The sequence below is a fragment of the Episyrphus balteatus genome, chromosome 4 (genome assembly GCF_945859705.1).
Source record: "Episyrphus balteatus chromosome 4, idEpiBalt1.1, whole genome shotgun sequence".
Taxonomy (NCBI): domain Eukaryota; kingdom Metazoa; phylum Arthropoda; class Insecta; order Diptera; family Syrphidae; genus Episyrphus; species Episyrphus balteatus.
The window spans coordinates 6275042-6290687 of NC_079137.1; the positions used below are offsets into that span (position 1 = coordinate 6275042).

General features: G+C 28.9%; 1 protein-coding gene across 1 annotated transcript in view; it reads left to right on the top strand.

Moving 5' to 3' along the window:
• Window positions 1-3809: 3809 nt before the first annotated feature.
• Window positions 3810-15646, top strand: part of LOC129920237 (uncharacterized) — a 35746-nt gene continuing 23909 nt past the window's right edge. The window contains exons 1-2 of the mRNA XM_056001495.1: window positions 3810-3954; window positions 12294-12628. Of these exons, the coding sequence (XP_055857470.1) occupies window positions 3888-3954; window positions 12294-12628 (402 nt within the window). The 5' untranslated portion in view covers window positions 3810-3887. The remainder of the gene's footprint in view (window positions 3955-12293; window positions 12629-15646) is intronic.

Consider the following 15646-nt stretch of genomic DNA (forward strand, 5'->3'; position numbering starts at 1 on the left):
TACAATTCAATTGGAGTTGAAAAATTCACGTTTGGAGAAAATCACTTTTAAAAATGTTTAAATCGTCATATCTCGTTAACCGAGCGTCTAAACACCCCAAAACTTGCAAAATTCAAAATTCTCTAAAAACAAAACTACAAGTCCAAAACTTATAGAAAATACATTTTTGTGCTCTGTAAGTCGATATCCTTCGCATACAATTCAATTGGAGTTGAAAAATTCACGTTTGGAGAAAATGACTTTTAAAAATGTTTAAATCGTCATATCTCGTTAACCGAGCGTCTAAACACCCCAAAACTTGCAAAATTCAAAATTCTCTAAAAACAAAACTAAAAGTCCAAAACTTATAGAAAATACATTTTTGTGCTCTGTGAGTCGATATCCTTCGCATACAATTCAATTGGAGTTGAAAAATTCACGTTTGGAGAAAATGACTTTTAAAAATGTTTAAATCGTCATATCTCGTTAACCGAGCGTCTAAACACCCCAAAACTTGCAAAATTCAAAATTCTCTAAAAACAAAACTACAAGTCCAAAACTTATAGAAAATACATTTTTGTGCTCTGTGAGTCGATATCCTTCGCATACAATTCAATTGGAGTTGAAAAATTCACGTTTGGAGAAAATCACTTTTAAAAATGTTTAAATCGTCATATCTCGTTAACCGAGCGTCTAAACACCCCAAAACTTGCAAAATTCAAAATTCTCTAAAAACAAAACTACAAGTCCAAAACTTATAGAAAATACATTTTTGTGCTCTGTGAGTCGATATCCTTCGCATACAATTCAATTGGAGTTGAAAAATTCACGTTTGGAGAAAATGACTTTTAAAAATGTTTAAATCGTCATATCTCGTTAACCGAGCGTCTAAACACCCCAAAACTTGCAAAATTCAAAATTCTCTAAAAACAAAACTACAAGTCCAAAACTTATAGAAAATACATTTTTGTGCTCTGTGAGTCGATATCCTTCGCATACAATTCAATTGGAGTTGAAAAATTCACGTTTGGAGAAAATCACTTTTAAAAATGTTTAAATCGTCATATCTCGTTAACCGAGCGTCTAAACACCCCAAAACTTGCAAAATTCAAAATTCTCTAAAAACAAAACTACAAGTCCAAAACTTATAGAAAATACATTTTTGTGCTCTGTGAGTCGATATCCTTCGCATACAATTCAATTGGAGTTGAAAAATTCACGTTTGGAGAAAATGACTTTTAAAAATGTTTAAATCGTCATATCTCGTTAACCGAGCGTCTAAACACCCCAAAACTTGCAAAATTCAAAATTCTCTAAAAACAAAACTACAAGTCCAAAACTTATAGAAAATACATTTTTGTGCTCTGTAAGTCGATATCCTTCGCATACAATTCAATTGGAGTTGAAAAATTCACGTTTGGAGAAAATGACTTTTAAAAATGTTTAAATCGTCATATCTCGTTAACCGAGCGTCTAAACACCCCAAAACTTGCAAAATTCAAAATTCTCTAAAAACAAAACTAAAAGTCCAAAACTTATAGAAAATACATTTTTGTGCTCTGTGAGTCGATATCCTTCGCATACAATTCAATTGGAGTTGAAAAATTCACGTTTGGAGAAAATGACTTTTAAAAATGTTTAAATCGTCATATCTCGTTAACCGAGCGTCTAAACACCCCAAAACTTGCAAAATTCAAAATTCTCTAAAAACAAAACTACAAGTCCAAAACTTATAGAAAATACATTTTTGTGCTCTGTGAGTCGATATCCTTCGCATACAATTCAATTGGAGTTGAAAAATTCACGTTTGGAGAAAATCACTTTTAAAAATGTTTAAATCGTCATATCTCGTTAACCGAGCGTCTAAACACCCCAAAACTTGCAAAATTCAAAATTCTCTAAAAACAAAACTACAACTCCAAAACTTATAGAAAATACATTTCTGTGCTCTGTGAGTCGATATCCTTCGCATACAATTCAATTGGAGTTGAAAAATTCACGTTTGGAGAAAATCACTTTTAAAAATGTTTAAATCGTCATATCTCGTTAACCGAGCGTCTAAACACCCCAAAACTTGCAAAATTCAAAATTCTCTAAAAACAAAACTACAAGTCCAAAACTTATAGAAAATACATTTTTGTGCTCTGTGAGTCGATATCCTTCGCATACAATTCAATTGGAGTTGAAAAATTCACGTTTGGAGAAAATCACTTTTAAAAATGTTTAAATCGTCATATCTCGTTAACCGAGCGTCTAAACACCCCAAAACTTGCAAAATTCAAAATTCTCTAAAAACAAAACTACAAGTCCAAAACTTATAGAAAATACATTTTTGTGCTCTGTGAGTCGATATCCTTCGCATACAATTCAATTGGAGTTGAAAAATTCACGTTTGGAGAAAATCACTTTTAAAAATGTTTAAATCGTCATATCTCGTTAACCGAGCGTCTAAACACCCCAAAACTTGCAAAATTCAAAATTCTCTAAAAACAAAACTACAAGTCCAAAACTTATAGAAAATACATTTTTGTGCTCTGTGAGTCGATATCCTTCGCATACAATTCAATTGGAGTTGAAAAATTCACGTTTGGAGAAAATCACTTTTAAAAATGTTTAAATCGTCATATCTCGTTAACCGAGCGTCTAAACACCCCAAAACTTGCAAAATTCAAAATTCTCTAAAAACAAAACTACAAGTCCAAACCTTATAGACTTAGGAACCAAGAATTGATATCAGTTTCTTGTAGAGGGGTTTTCATTTACTCGTTGTTTACTATGTATTTTCTTTAAAAATTCTTAGAATAACAACCTTTTTTCAGCTCTCCTGTAGTTGACTCATTATTGACTTAAAAATAATACATTTTACCATGACTATATTCTTTTGGGTTATTTTCATAGTTTGAACAATTACTGTATTTATAATAAAATCAAGTCCAAGCAACTTGTGTTTGAATACACTCCAAACTGTGGATCACCTTAAAAACAAAAAAAATGATTAAAATCTATTGTGTTTTCTAAGCTTCTGACGTCTTTAATGTGAGAAAACCTGTTAAGTTACATTCAAATAAAATTAACAACTAACTGTTTAATATTTTTCCGACCCTCAAATAGACTTTTTTAAACTTTTCAAAATAAAAACACGATTTAGTCACGCGTACAAAAAAATGGCCAGCTTTGCTCGTGAAAATAATTAGCGTTGTAAAAAAATAGCGTCAGACTTAAAGCATTTCTAGACTTTGTCATAGATACATTTCGATATTTTATCAAAGCTATATTTTCGCAGTCTAATATAAAAACATTTTACCAGAAAAAGTGAATGTAATAATTATAAAATAGTTTTATTTTTCTTATTAATAAATTAAATTGATAATTTAAATTAATAAAAACACCTACCAACATGATGCAATTTTTTAGTAACCGTATTACGGCCAAATACATTAGAAAGCTGGGCTTATAAGCACAAGTTGTTTATAGAGGAAGTTATGTTAACTAGACCATCAAAGCAATTAACATCTTGAAGGCGTTAAAAATTGAATTTGTTATACATTTTTACAGCTGAAACAATAGTTCACTCATTATTGTTTGGTTTTCGATAGGAAAAACATCGGTCGGTCTTGTTATAATTTAATTTTGACACAGAGTTAATTTTTAGTTTGAATTTGAAGTAAAAATACATTAAAAACAAATCATCAAGCCTTTCTAGTGCAATTTTTTTTTTTTTTGAGTAACATGACAGTTTAAATACGAGTAGTGTTTTAAGTGTAAAAGATTTCTATAGAGATTATCAAAATGAATTAGAAAAAAAAAAATAAATAGTGAACCTAGCAGTATTGTCAAAAAAAACTGAAATTCTTCTATTTTTTTAGTTAAAGTTTTAAAGTTTACAAATTTATTAATTTTTAAGCAAAATGCCAAGTGGTGTAGTATTTTTAATTGTTGTCCCGACAGCAAATTTTGAACGTGAACTTGTTTATGGTGAGAATTTCAACTTTAATAGAATAAACTTCACAGTTTGAAATTTGAAATAACAGGACCTCAAAAGGTCTGTTCATGAACCAAGGTTGGGGACATTTCGTCATCCAAAGTTTGATTTTTTTTTTCATTTAAATCAATCAAAAAGCAAAAAATTAATTTTCTATTTTCTCTCGACTTTTTCTAATAACCTGCCCCACTGTGAGAAAAAGACCACATCGACCAAATGTCAACCTTTTAAGAAAAATCCCTTTATTCTTATTCCGTCATCTTGTTATGGCTTGGTTATGTCTTTTTTGATTAAAATATCGATCATCATCATTTCTTTACTCGATGCCAACACTTGTCCTAAAGACCACAACAACATCTCAAACATCAATAATAACAACAACAACAAATCAGAAAAAATAAAAATAAAAACCAAAGTTAAACTTTAACTGACATTAAAAATCAATAAAGTAAATGCCGAAGCCGATACAGAAAACAATCCATAAACAATGAGAGTGTTGACAGATTGACATGATGACAGAATTTCAACGGTCCTTGTTATGCAGATTTATGAACTTCAGGAAAAATGAAAAGAGGCAAAAATACATTCATTCATATCCTTCAATACACACACACAACACACACAAAATTTATATTGCTGTTGATATTGTACTCGAACGAAAAAGGAAACAAAAAAAAAAAAAAAAGTTCAGAATCGGATATCCTGTGACAAAGTCTGTTGAATTGCTTTTTGATTGAAACTTCTGAGTTTGAGATAAAAGAATTTAGAGGTTATATGTGTTGTGTGTTTATGATTGATTGCGTGTAAGAAAAGAATAAATGAGTCAACAGAAAAAAAAAAAAAACTCAGGCAGCCTCTTACTCGTTGTGTAGGTAGGTGACATCAATTTACTTTCTGATCTGAAATGCTATTCATTTTTATTTGCTGGCTGGAATATTTTTTTCTTTTTTGAATATGAATTGGATTTTGTAATGAAACTTGAGTGTTTTGTTGGTTCGATGTGTTTATATGGGGATTGATTTTTGGTTTTATATTTTTGGAATTTTGTTTATTTTAGGCATAAAAATAAGAGGAATTGTTAACCAGGATTTTGATAATTTAAAATGAATAGGTTAAAGGTGGGCTCGTTAAAAGAAAATGCTAGTAAATTTTCGAGGAAAATCTATTTTAAATATTAGTTGAATTTGATATTGAATTCGGTATTAACTTTGTTGAAAATAGAAATTCCCGAAAATTTAATAAATAAAATCAAAAATTCTGAAAACCAAAAACCAAGTAGGCATAAAATGATAAATACATACATAAAAGCTCTTGTTTTTGAAAACCTAAACCCTAAATTATAAAAAAAAAAAATATCAAAGAAAAATGATTCTGTATACATTATGTACAAAATTGGTCAAATTCCTAAAAACCAATTAGATAAATGGGATTTCATTTTTTAGTTTCCAGATTTTGTTTTCTTAGATTTAAGGTTTTATGATTTCTAAAGGATCTTATTGTTTGGAATTAAAAAATTAAGGATTGTGGGTTTTTCGATATTTTAAGGTTTCTGAATACCGAAAATCCTAATTCTTTCAGGCCTCCGAAATTTTCTTACAAATTTAGGCATTTTGTGTTATGGAATTTGGAATTGTAAAATTTTTTGTTTTTTAACTTGGCAAATTTATTGGATCTATATTTAACCTCACGAATTTTCAAGTTTAAAGGTTTTGGATTTTCCAAATTTTAGAATTTTGAGAATGTGAATTTCGGCGATTCTTGAATTCCAGCATATTCAAAACAGAATGTAGAAAGTCGTTTTTTGTTTTCTAAATTATAGGTTTAAAGAGTTTGAATTTTCAGATTTTTTTTTCTTTTGAGTTTCGAGATTTTGGGCTTCCAAATTATTTATTTTTATTTATTTTTTCTTTTATCATATATCGAATAAAAGCATTTGAATACTATGTATTTTCTGGAATTTGCAAAAAGGAGCATTTGGGTTTAAGATTTTGATTTTCTGAATTTTAGCTTTTCAAGATTTTGATATTTTAGATATCTGAATTTTTGCATCCTTTATTTCTTGCGATTTCCGGGTTTTTGTCAAAATTAGTATTTTGTTGTAGTGTGAATCTTCAAAATATGAGATTTCAAAACACTATTGTTTTGAATTTTGTATAGTTCTTAATTTCGAACTTATTGATAGAGAAATTAGATTTTTAGAATTTTGAAATTTTTAGGTTGATTTTTGGTCTAACGACTTTTGGAATTTTTGACTGTACCTATGTAATTTGGTAATTATAAATTTTGTTGTGTAAAGTTGTGGGTTTTCTTAATTTTCGATTTTGAAATTCGATTTTGTTCGTGATTACCTTGATTTTCCTTCAGTTAGGAAGTGTGACAACATGACGAAAATATTTGTTTCAACAATTCTATCACTCCATGCATTTTATTTGCCATTTTTTTTTTTTTTACCATACCTTTTATAGAAAACAAATAGAAAACTTTGAAAAAAATATTGTACCATATCTTCAAGATTTTTGAGAATTTTTGGATCTTGTGAAGTTTGAGTTTCCTAGTTGTAATGATTTCTTGATTTTGACATGAGTTCCGAAATTTCGGGTTTTCAGAGTTTTGAGCTGATGATATTTGTTTTTAATGAGGCTTGAGTCTTTAAAGTTTTCTTGATTTTGAATTCCGAACTTACATTTTTTTTTTTAATTTTGAGTTTATTAAATTTTCTGCTCACTATAAATTTTTTTTTCAAATTTTTTGATTTTGCGAAGTTTGAGTTTTCAAGTTGTAATATTTTTTTACCTCCTTGATTTTGCATCCCGAAACTTTTGGTTTTCAGAAAATTCAGTTCTGAAATCAAGTTGTATTGTATTCAAGTTGTAGTGTTTCCGAGATTTAGGGTTTTTCGAATTTAAATTTTTAAGATATTTTGTCTTATAGATTTTAGGCCTTTAAAAATTTTTTGGGATTTTTTATTCTTTAGTACAAATTTTGAATTTTTGACACAGATGTCTGATGTTCTAATTTTAGAGTTGTGATTTTTAGGATAAAATGGTTTTATTTTAAGCTTAAAGAAGCATTTATTGATAAAGAGTTTCCGGGCAAAATTTTAGCTTTTAGACTTTTTTTTTTAAATCTATTTTCAAAGTAAATTAAAGTCAAATAGTAGGCATATTTCCAACTAATCACAAGAAAAATAAAATACTGTATTAGCAATGGCCGGATTCTGTATGAGCAAAAACATTCATGTATTTCAAACTGGTAAGGTCATAGAACTTATTTCAACAATATCTTGCACAGATATTTCCAAATTGCTTCGTCAAATCCCTCAACGAGCATCATTTTTGGTTTTTTGCTGTTTGTAGATTTTTCTTCTCAGCAGAAAATTGATTTCATCTTTTTTTTTTTTAGTTCATTTCTTAACGGGACACGAAATCTCGTAAACAATTTTAAGGATTTTCATTTAATATCTCGAAGGGGTTTTCAATTTCCCTGGGGGATTTTTCTGAAAGCTCATGATGTTTTTTTTTTTGTTTTGTTTTGTATTCCTTGTTTCTTTTCGTTTTTTTTTTTTTATTCCATCTTCCATCCACTTCTGATGCCACGAATTGTAATCAGTTTTATTTTTTCGTCTTTTGTGGTTTCTCTTAATTTTCGTTAATCCCAAGTTCATGTGGTACCTTTACGACTAACCAGCAAACCTAACCAATTCTATCTTCTTCTCTGACTGAGAATGTCGCCCCGTCAGAGATAGGAATTATTGCGTCTTTTTTGAGAAATCCCTTATTTCACAGAGGGAAAAAAGTCGTCCTCTTCCTTCCACACAACGCACAAAGGTGTTATCGATTTACTTTTCTTTTTTTCTTCATTGTCTTTTTGGTTTTGTTTGTTTGTTGTTGTCAAAAATGTGTTCTGGTCATATGGCTCCTGGTTAAATCAATTTATTAAGAATTTTGTCTTAAGCTTTTAAGCCTCAGAAGGTTGTGATTATTAAAGATAAACATTTATACATTATATAATAGGAGAGGTAGAGGTATACAAACATAGTTGGTTTAACTAATTTCTTTATTTTGTCGTTTTTCAATGAAAAAAAAAAAGATCCAAAAAGAAATCTAAGGACCTTTATGTCCATTGGGGATAATGTCTTTACAAGGAAGTATGGGTTAAGGTAGCTTTGTGGTGTAGGTAAAGGATATAGGGTCACTTAATTCGTTTTCTTTTTTTCTGCTTTTTTGCTTGTCCTTTTGATAGGTTTTATCATGAAATCTCGTTTTGGCTTTGTGTTGGTGTTAGTCCTAGGCAAAATTCAATTTATCAGGGTTTAAAATTTGAATTTTTGAAAAACAGAGTTTTGTTGAGGGTGAAAGGTGTTGGCTATATGCTTTATAGCTGTAGTCATATTGGTTTCAATGAATTTAATAAAATCAGTCAAGATGTTACTTTTTATTTGGTATACAGTGGAACAAGAGTTTTTTAAGAGGAGTATGTTTTTTTTCTCAAATATGAAAGTATCTGATTTCATTGTGCAATTTTATTAAGAGTTACACTGACTCACTGTATAAATAAAAGAAAAGACCACACGCTTTTATGTAAATTTGATACGAAAAAAGGTTTATTGGACAAAGATATTTCTCAATTTGTATGAATCTTTAAAAATGTCATAAGGAGTCCTGTTTGAAAAAAAAAATATATGTATTTCTATTCTATTGGCTTTAAAATTTTATAACCACATTTTTATATTTTTTTTTTTATTATTCATTTACATTAAATTTAAAAATAAAAATTATTTGAAAAATTAAAAACTTTTTTGTACATTTTTCACTTTGTGTTTCTATGTAGTTCACGCTTTAGATTAAATTTTTCAATGCTCAGTTAAAATTCGCGTCAGATGAAACAAATTCCTAGGAATAAACTTTTTTTTTTTAATTGACATTATTTTTCTGAAAGCTTTTTATTCTTGCCTTCTATCGCAAATTCAACGTTTTTACCAAATTTCATTAGGGTGGCACATCATATTATTAATTAAGTTTTCTAATATGCCTTCCTTTTCTCTACACCTAAAACACCCTTTCACATTAAAAAAATTTATAGACTTATTTTGTTCATAATTCCCAAGGCAAAAACAACATTTTTAATAAATTTCGTAAGGTTACCTTTTATAGGCTATGTGAAGTTGGCACGCCCAAATGTTATTTTTTTTTTTTCAAACCTGCCTGGCTCGATTTCCCAAAGTTAGCCCAGGATAGCCCAGGATAGCCCAAGTTTTTACTTGCTCTATAGGGCAAGTATTGGTTTCGTGTAGAAAAAAAATTCGAGGTTTTAATCAATACCGACATTACGATGGTGGAGAAGATCAAAAAAGTGGTTTTCGTCATGCCGTCCGTCGGTCTGTGCGTCTGTGCGTCCATCTGTACATCGAGCTAGGGCCTAAACGGATGGACGGATTTGCTTGAAACTTGATACACACGATTTTTACGTAATTCCCTAGACCCATTTTTTTTATTTTTCTAATATCTCCTTTTAAACGCATATCTCCCATATAAAGTTTTCGAGGTATTGCAAATTTCTCGAAAACGGCTCTAACGATTTTGATTAAATTTGGTGTAGGTAATACTCCCATTGATTCTTACAAAACTGCGTTTTTAGTTTTTCTCAAAAAATGCGGAGAACGGAAATATGGCGTTGCCGTTTTTCAAAAATTAACATATTTTTTAAGTTCATATATTTAATATTTTAAATGAGTTAATTTTATTCAAAATTTACAGACATAATTTTAAAGTGTCAAAAATAAAAAAAAAAAATTAAAAAAGTTTTTGAAAAAAATTTTTTTTTAAGTTTTTGAAAAAAAATTTAATTTTAATTTTTTTAACTTGCAATTTTTTTTGATTTTTTTTTTCTCGACACTTAACAAAATCTTAAATTTCCAATAGCTATTTAAGATAACCATACTTTGAACTACAAGAGCAAGTACGTACGACCCCAGTCGTGCATTTTATTTTTTTCGTTAACCCACCCTTAGTTCAAAAATTATAACGGAATTTTTTTTCACCTCAAAAATCACACAAAAATAATTTTTTTCTTAATTCAGTGTAAAAATTGTTGGTTTTGCACAGTGGTTCGTTTGCCCAGGATAGCCCAATTTTTTTTCTCCATTCCACTATTTTTTCAAAATATACAACAATTACCATAGTTAATTGAGAAAAAATGTAAAAAGGAAAGTTTTTACACTAAAAAAAAAACTAATTTTGATTTTTAAGAGGTTTGTAATTTGAAAAATGTTTTTTTTTTGTCAAAATTTTTGAACTAAGGATGGACTAACGAAAAAAAATTTATGTAATTTGTTGCAATTACCAAAGTTAGTTCAAAAAGGGGTCTAAAAAATTAAATATATGTAGGTACACAAAAAAAAACACTTCACACCATTTTATATTTGTTGTTACTTTTGTAAAATGTTTTCATAGATTTTACTAAGCATGTACCTTTTCTAGGTGCTTATGTGGCAAACCAAGAAAATCGATGATTTTTACGGGTTGGGGTCAAAATTCTGCCGGGGTCAAAATTCTGTTGTCAAAATTCTGCTTTCAAAATTCTGCTTTACAAAATTCTGCTTTCAAAATTCTGCTTTTCAAAATTCTGTTTTTCAAAATTCTGTTTTTCAAAATTCTGCTTTTCAAAATTCTGTTTTTCAAAATTCTGCAAAAAAATTAAAAAAGGGTTTGGAAAATGTTAAAAAGCGCGCGCTTTTTAACATTTTCCAAACCCTTTTTTAATTTTTTGCAAAAATTTGTAAAATCATCTTCTTGAAAAATTTTCTGCTTATTTGATTACTTACCTTCATAATTTGTCATTCTTTGAAAGCAAATTCATTTTTGTTTTATAAATAAATAAATTTGAAAATATTAAGAAAAGGTTTTTAATACATTTCCGAAAATAATTAAAATTTTTTTAATTTATCAAATAAAGATGAATATTCAAAAATTTGAATAAAAAAAGGAATATTTTGTATCAAACAACATCGGTTCCAATAAGTTAAACATAGATTTTATTTGAAAGAAAGTCAGTCTATGCATTTTAAAAAATATTTGCGACACTTAAACAAAAAAATTTAGGAAAGTACCAATGTTGAATTACATGAGATGTATTTTTCTTTAGTCAGCGCATATGCTATAAAAAAAAAAAAACAGAATTTTTTTGTTCAATTATAATGCTGGCAGAATTTTGAAAAGCAGAATTTTGAAAAGCAGAATTTTGAAAAGCAGAATACAAAAAAAGCAGAATTTTGAAAAACAGAATTTTCGTTAAAAAAGCAGAATTTTGAAAAGCAGAATTTTGAAGCCAGAATTTTGACCCGATCCCGATTTTTACGCTTGGACAAATATTTTTATGTTGTGGTTGTAAAGATGAAATGAAACAAATCAACTTAAGTTTCTTAACAGGAGGGTTATGTGGACTGCATTCAATAAAGTAAAAATTCTAAGTCATATAAATAACATTTGAGGCGCAATGCCCACGTTTATTTAATTTAAATGAATTATAAATTACAAAGGTCACTGTGGTGTATGCGTACTTTTTTTTTTTGTGGTGAATAAAAACTAATTCTTCTATAACTTTTAAACTAAGCGTAGTATAGCGAAAAAAAAGTTAAGCTATCCTGGGCTAACACTGGGCAAACAAACCACGATTTTAAACTATAACGAATTTTTCACAGGAAAAAAAAAACTCGCAATTGTTTCGGTTTGTGATATGAAAAATAGTTTTTTGTTGTATCTTTTTTAAAAATAGTGGAATAAAGAAAAAAAAAGTTGGGTTATCCTGGGCTAACGTTAGGAAAATGTGATTTTTCTTATTTCCAAACAAAAAAACACCCTTTCACATAAAATATTTTTATAGACATATTTTCACCAATTTTTATTGGGGTGCCATTTTTGTCCTAGTATTTGTGGTCCTAATTCGGAATTTCATCATTACTTTAAAAAAAAAACACCCTTTCACTATTTGCACTCTATTTGTCATTTAAAAACAAAAAAATGTTTATTGATTTTTATGTACAAAAAAATAGGAAAAAAAATTGATGAGTTAAAATTTTTGCTCGTAAAAAGGATTTATCCTTATCAAAAGGCTAGGCTATTTAAACCTTAATTCAGCAAGTACGTGAACTACAAAGAATAATTTTAAAATCGATCGATACAGATTCCAAATCAATTACAAATGGTTTAAAAAATTTTCTTTTATTTTCTTATTTCATTTTTTTTTTCAAAATCAATTTTGTTTTCTTTCTCTTTTTATTTTCATGTTTTTTTTTGTAATTGCTGCAATGTGATACCAAATACCAATACCAAAGGCAAGCAATTAAATACTAATCAAGGCGTTATCTACCCATCACCCACAGCCGGATATGGGGTCAACAACAACAATAATAATGGCCCCATGGAAATAAGAACACCATCACCGAATGCAGATACATCCGGCAACAATTTAAACATCAATCTTCCCGACAGTAATGCTGTGCTACGTCTTGAGGTCGAACTACGTGATAAGAATGCACCGAGAAACCGAAGAGGTGGCCGTGGAGGTGGGCGTGGTGGTGGTGGTGTAGGAGTTGGTGGTGGTGGTCAGGCTAGAGGCAAACTACATTCAAATGACGATAAGGATGGCCCCATGGTGCCAATGGAGAAGGTATGAAGAATATTTTATCATTTCCAGGCACGATTTTGAAATTCAAGTGCGATAATGTGTAGTTATGCATTAAAAGTTAGTATGGCAATCCCTTTGGTAGGTTTTTTTTTCAACTTTTTTTTTTTTGTAAAACAGCCAGAGGGTGTTTTATTGTGTCCTGTTCGTGAGGGGAAGAAGGGTATAAGAAATACTTTAAGTAGAATGGGTCTTGACAATGATTAAAGCAATGGAATGCACGAATGGGTAGCACGTAGTTAATCTTTAGGGTGTTGAATGTTACCTATAAATGTACATTATTTGAAAAGTACTCGTACTTTAAGTAAGGGATATAGAGCTTTAGCTTTTTTGGGAGTGATTTTTTTAAACCTAAAAGATTTTACTTGTAAATGCAGATTTAAAGTACCAACCACTGTTAACGAAAATAGATTGAATCTTTGATCTAAGCAATTAGACGACGAGAATTCTGTTATTGACATTTTGAGTTCTTCAAATTTTTTGCAAGAAAAGAAAAGAGAAAAATGAGTCTTGTTTAAAATATTTTCAGATGCTATAGTTTTATTATAATTGGAATATCAAGCTGTACTGAAAGTGTGCTTTTTATTGCACCTTAGTGTTGATAAGTCTGCCTTCAATTCGAGTGCTTGACATTTTCCTCAAAATTTCGATTGGGTTTTGTGAGACGATACAAAATTCGTTAACCAACAGGTAGAGCTTTGAAATATCATTCCTCAATGGGTATTTTTGTAATCAGGGAGACAAGGGCAACAGGATGTTACTCATTTTAAGTGGTTAACGTAAAACTATAAAACGGGTGAAAAAAAAAAACATCTTTGGGCTCGTCTGTCGAATTTCTGAAGGAGGATAAAATGTCTGTTATTTGTTTTTTTTTTTGTAATAGAGAAGACGAGTAAGTCAGGATCCACCTAGTTTTGAGTGGTTATCCTCACTAAATTAGTGTTTAGAAAAATTATATAAGTTGAACATTTTAAAGTCAAAAAATTAAGTATTTCGTTTTATTTTAAATAAAATAAAAGACAGAAATTCTGTAACAATAGAAATACTTACTAAGAAGTCCGTTGTGTATTATATCGGATGAATGACACGTTATCCATTTTTGACGCTTTTTCTTATTTAGTAAATAGACTGACCTTTCTAATCTGGTCCTATACAACCTAAATTCACGGTTCAAAATTTTGGGGATCTGGATCCAGCTCCGGTAAGCCAGAACTGCTAGGTACCTCTAAATTTTTGAACCAAACTTGTCTAATTCGTTTAACAACCTTTTGTCTATGTTTGTCAACCCAAAATTTGTATGTGTCGAACCTTCAAACAAATTTAAGAGCCAATTTTTTTTAATACAAAGTCGTAAAAAATGAAAATTGTCTAAAAGGCTCAAATTTTGAGATAGACGTATAAAACCAATTGCAATCGTGTGCCCACCTCGAGTTCTATATTTATGAGTTTATGACATATAATATCGTTTTTTCAACCTTCCGTTTAGGACATATTCAAAAAAAAATTTTTTATAGCACCTCTCATACACACAAAATATCAATTATTATTTCTAAAATCTTCAAAAATTATTTTTTTTTCTTCAAAAATTTAACCCTCTATAACATATAAATAGTATACCACAGGCAACAAACCGAAAAAGATCGCCCAAAATCTGTAAAAAACATATTTTTATTCTTTTAAAGCTTCTTATATAATCTTTAAGAATTGATTTATCGAAATAATGCGCCATATTTCTAATAAATACCACCAATAGTTTTTATTTGGCAGTTAATGTTGAAAGTTCGGCTTCTTTTGAAAATAAGCAAATTTGTGTAAAAAATACGAAATCCAGAAAAAATATTTATCCTGCATAAACTAACGGGGTTTTATTTTTGGATTTTTGAAAAGTGCCTAAAAATAAATATTATATAGTTTTTTGTTTGAAATTCTGCGTTTTTATATAAAAATAAATTATTTAAACTTATTTTTTTTACTACCTAAATATCGAAATAACCAAGTAAATAATGAATTTATTATAGGTAAAGCCCTGTCGATTGACATTATTAATTTTAAAATTTACGATGTTGGGTTACAAAGGGTTAAACTGCCATCGTTTGTCCACCTCGAGAAATGGATACAAATGAAAAATAATAGTTTTTTCACCCTACGTTAAGGACATATTAAAAAAAAATATTGTACTGATAAAAAAAAATTCAATAGGTAACAATATTATAAACAAATCTTTTGTAGTTCGAGAAAAATAAATTTTAACGTATAAAAACGACAAAAATTTCAAATAAAAATTTCAAAAAATTAAAACTTTTGATTTATACACAGATTTTTGAATGCAATATTTGAAAAAAATTAAAAACCAATAAAATTGCATCAAAAATTGTGTGATAGGAGGTGTACTTTAAGAATAATAAAATAAAACGTAAAAGCAAAAACTACGAAAACAGCTAATAATTTCAAAAACCGAAATAAAATATAAAAAACATTTTTAACGGGAAATTTTGAATGTGATCCTTAAAAGTAACTGTTTTCCAACCAGAATTATCAAACATTTAAAAAAAAGATTATTTAACCCGAGGGAAAAACAAATTTTATGTATGAGTTAAAAATTTCCAATATAATACAGTAAAATAAGGAGAAAAAAGGGGTAAATCTCGGAATGAATGTTAGTAGAAATTTTTTTTGCTCAATATCTTCCTTTTGCCATTCTATAACATATCTCAAAAGTCTAGAAAAATCTCATGTCCGCTTGTCGCGATTTCAAGGTCAAATCGCGAAATGGAAATTTTCAAAATTAGCAAAAATAGGCTATGGTATTATATACACATATGATACATGATTTCAAGGTATTTTTTAATACTTATTCCAAAAAATCTAAAATCAAGACAATCTGACGTCTCTGGAAAAAGTTATACCTGTTTTTCATCTGTCAACTCATATTATTATAACAGTTGCAAACTTACTGCCGAAAAACCCTTAAAAGTTATGGTAGATGAACCAAATTTTGCATGA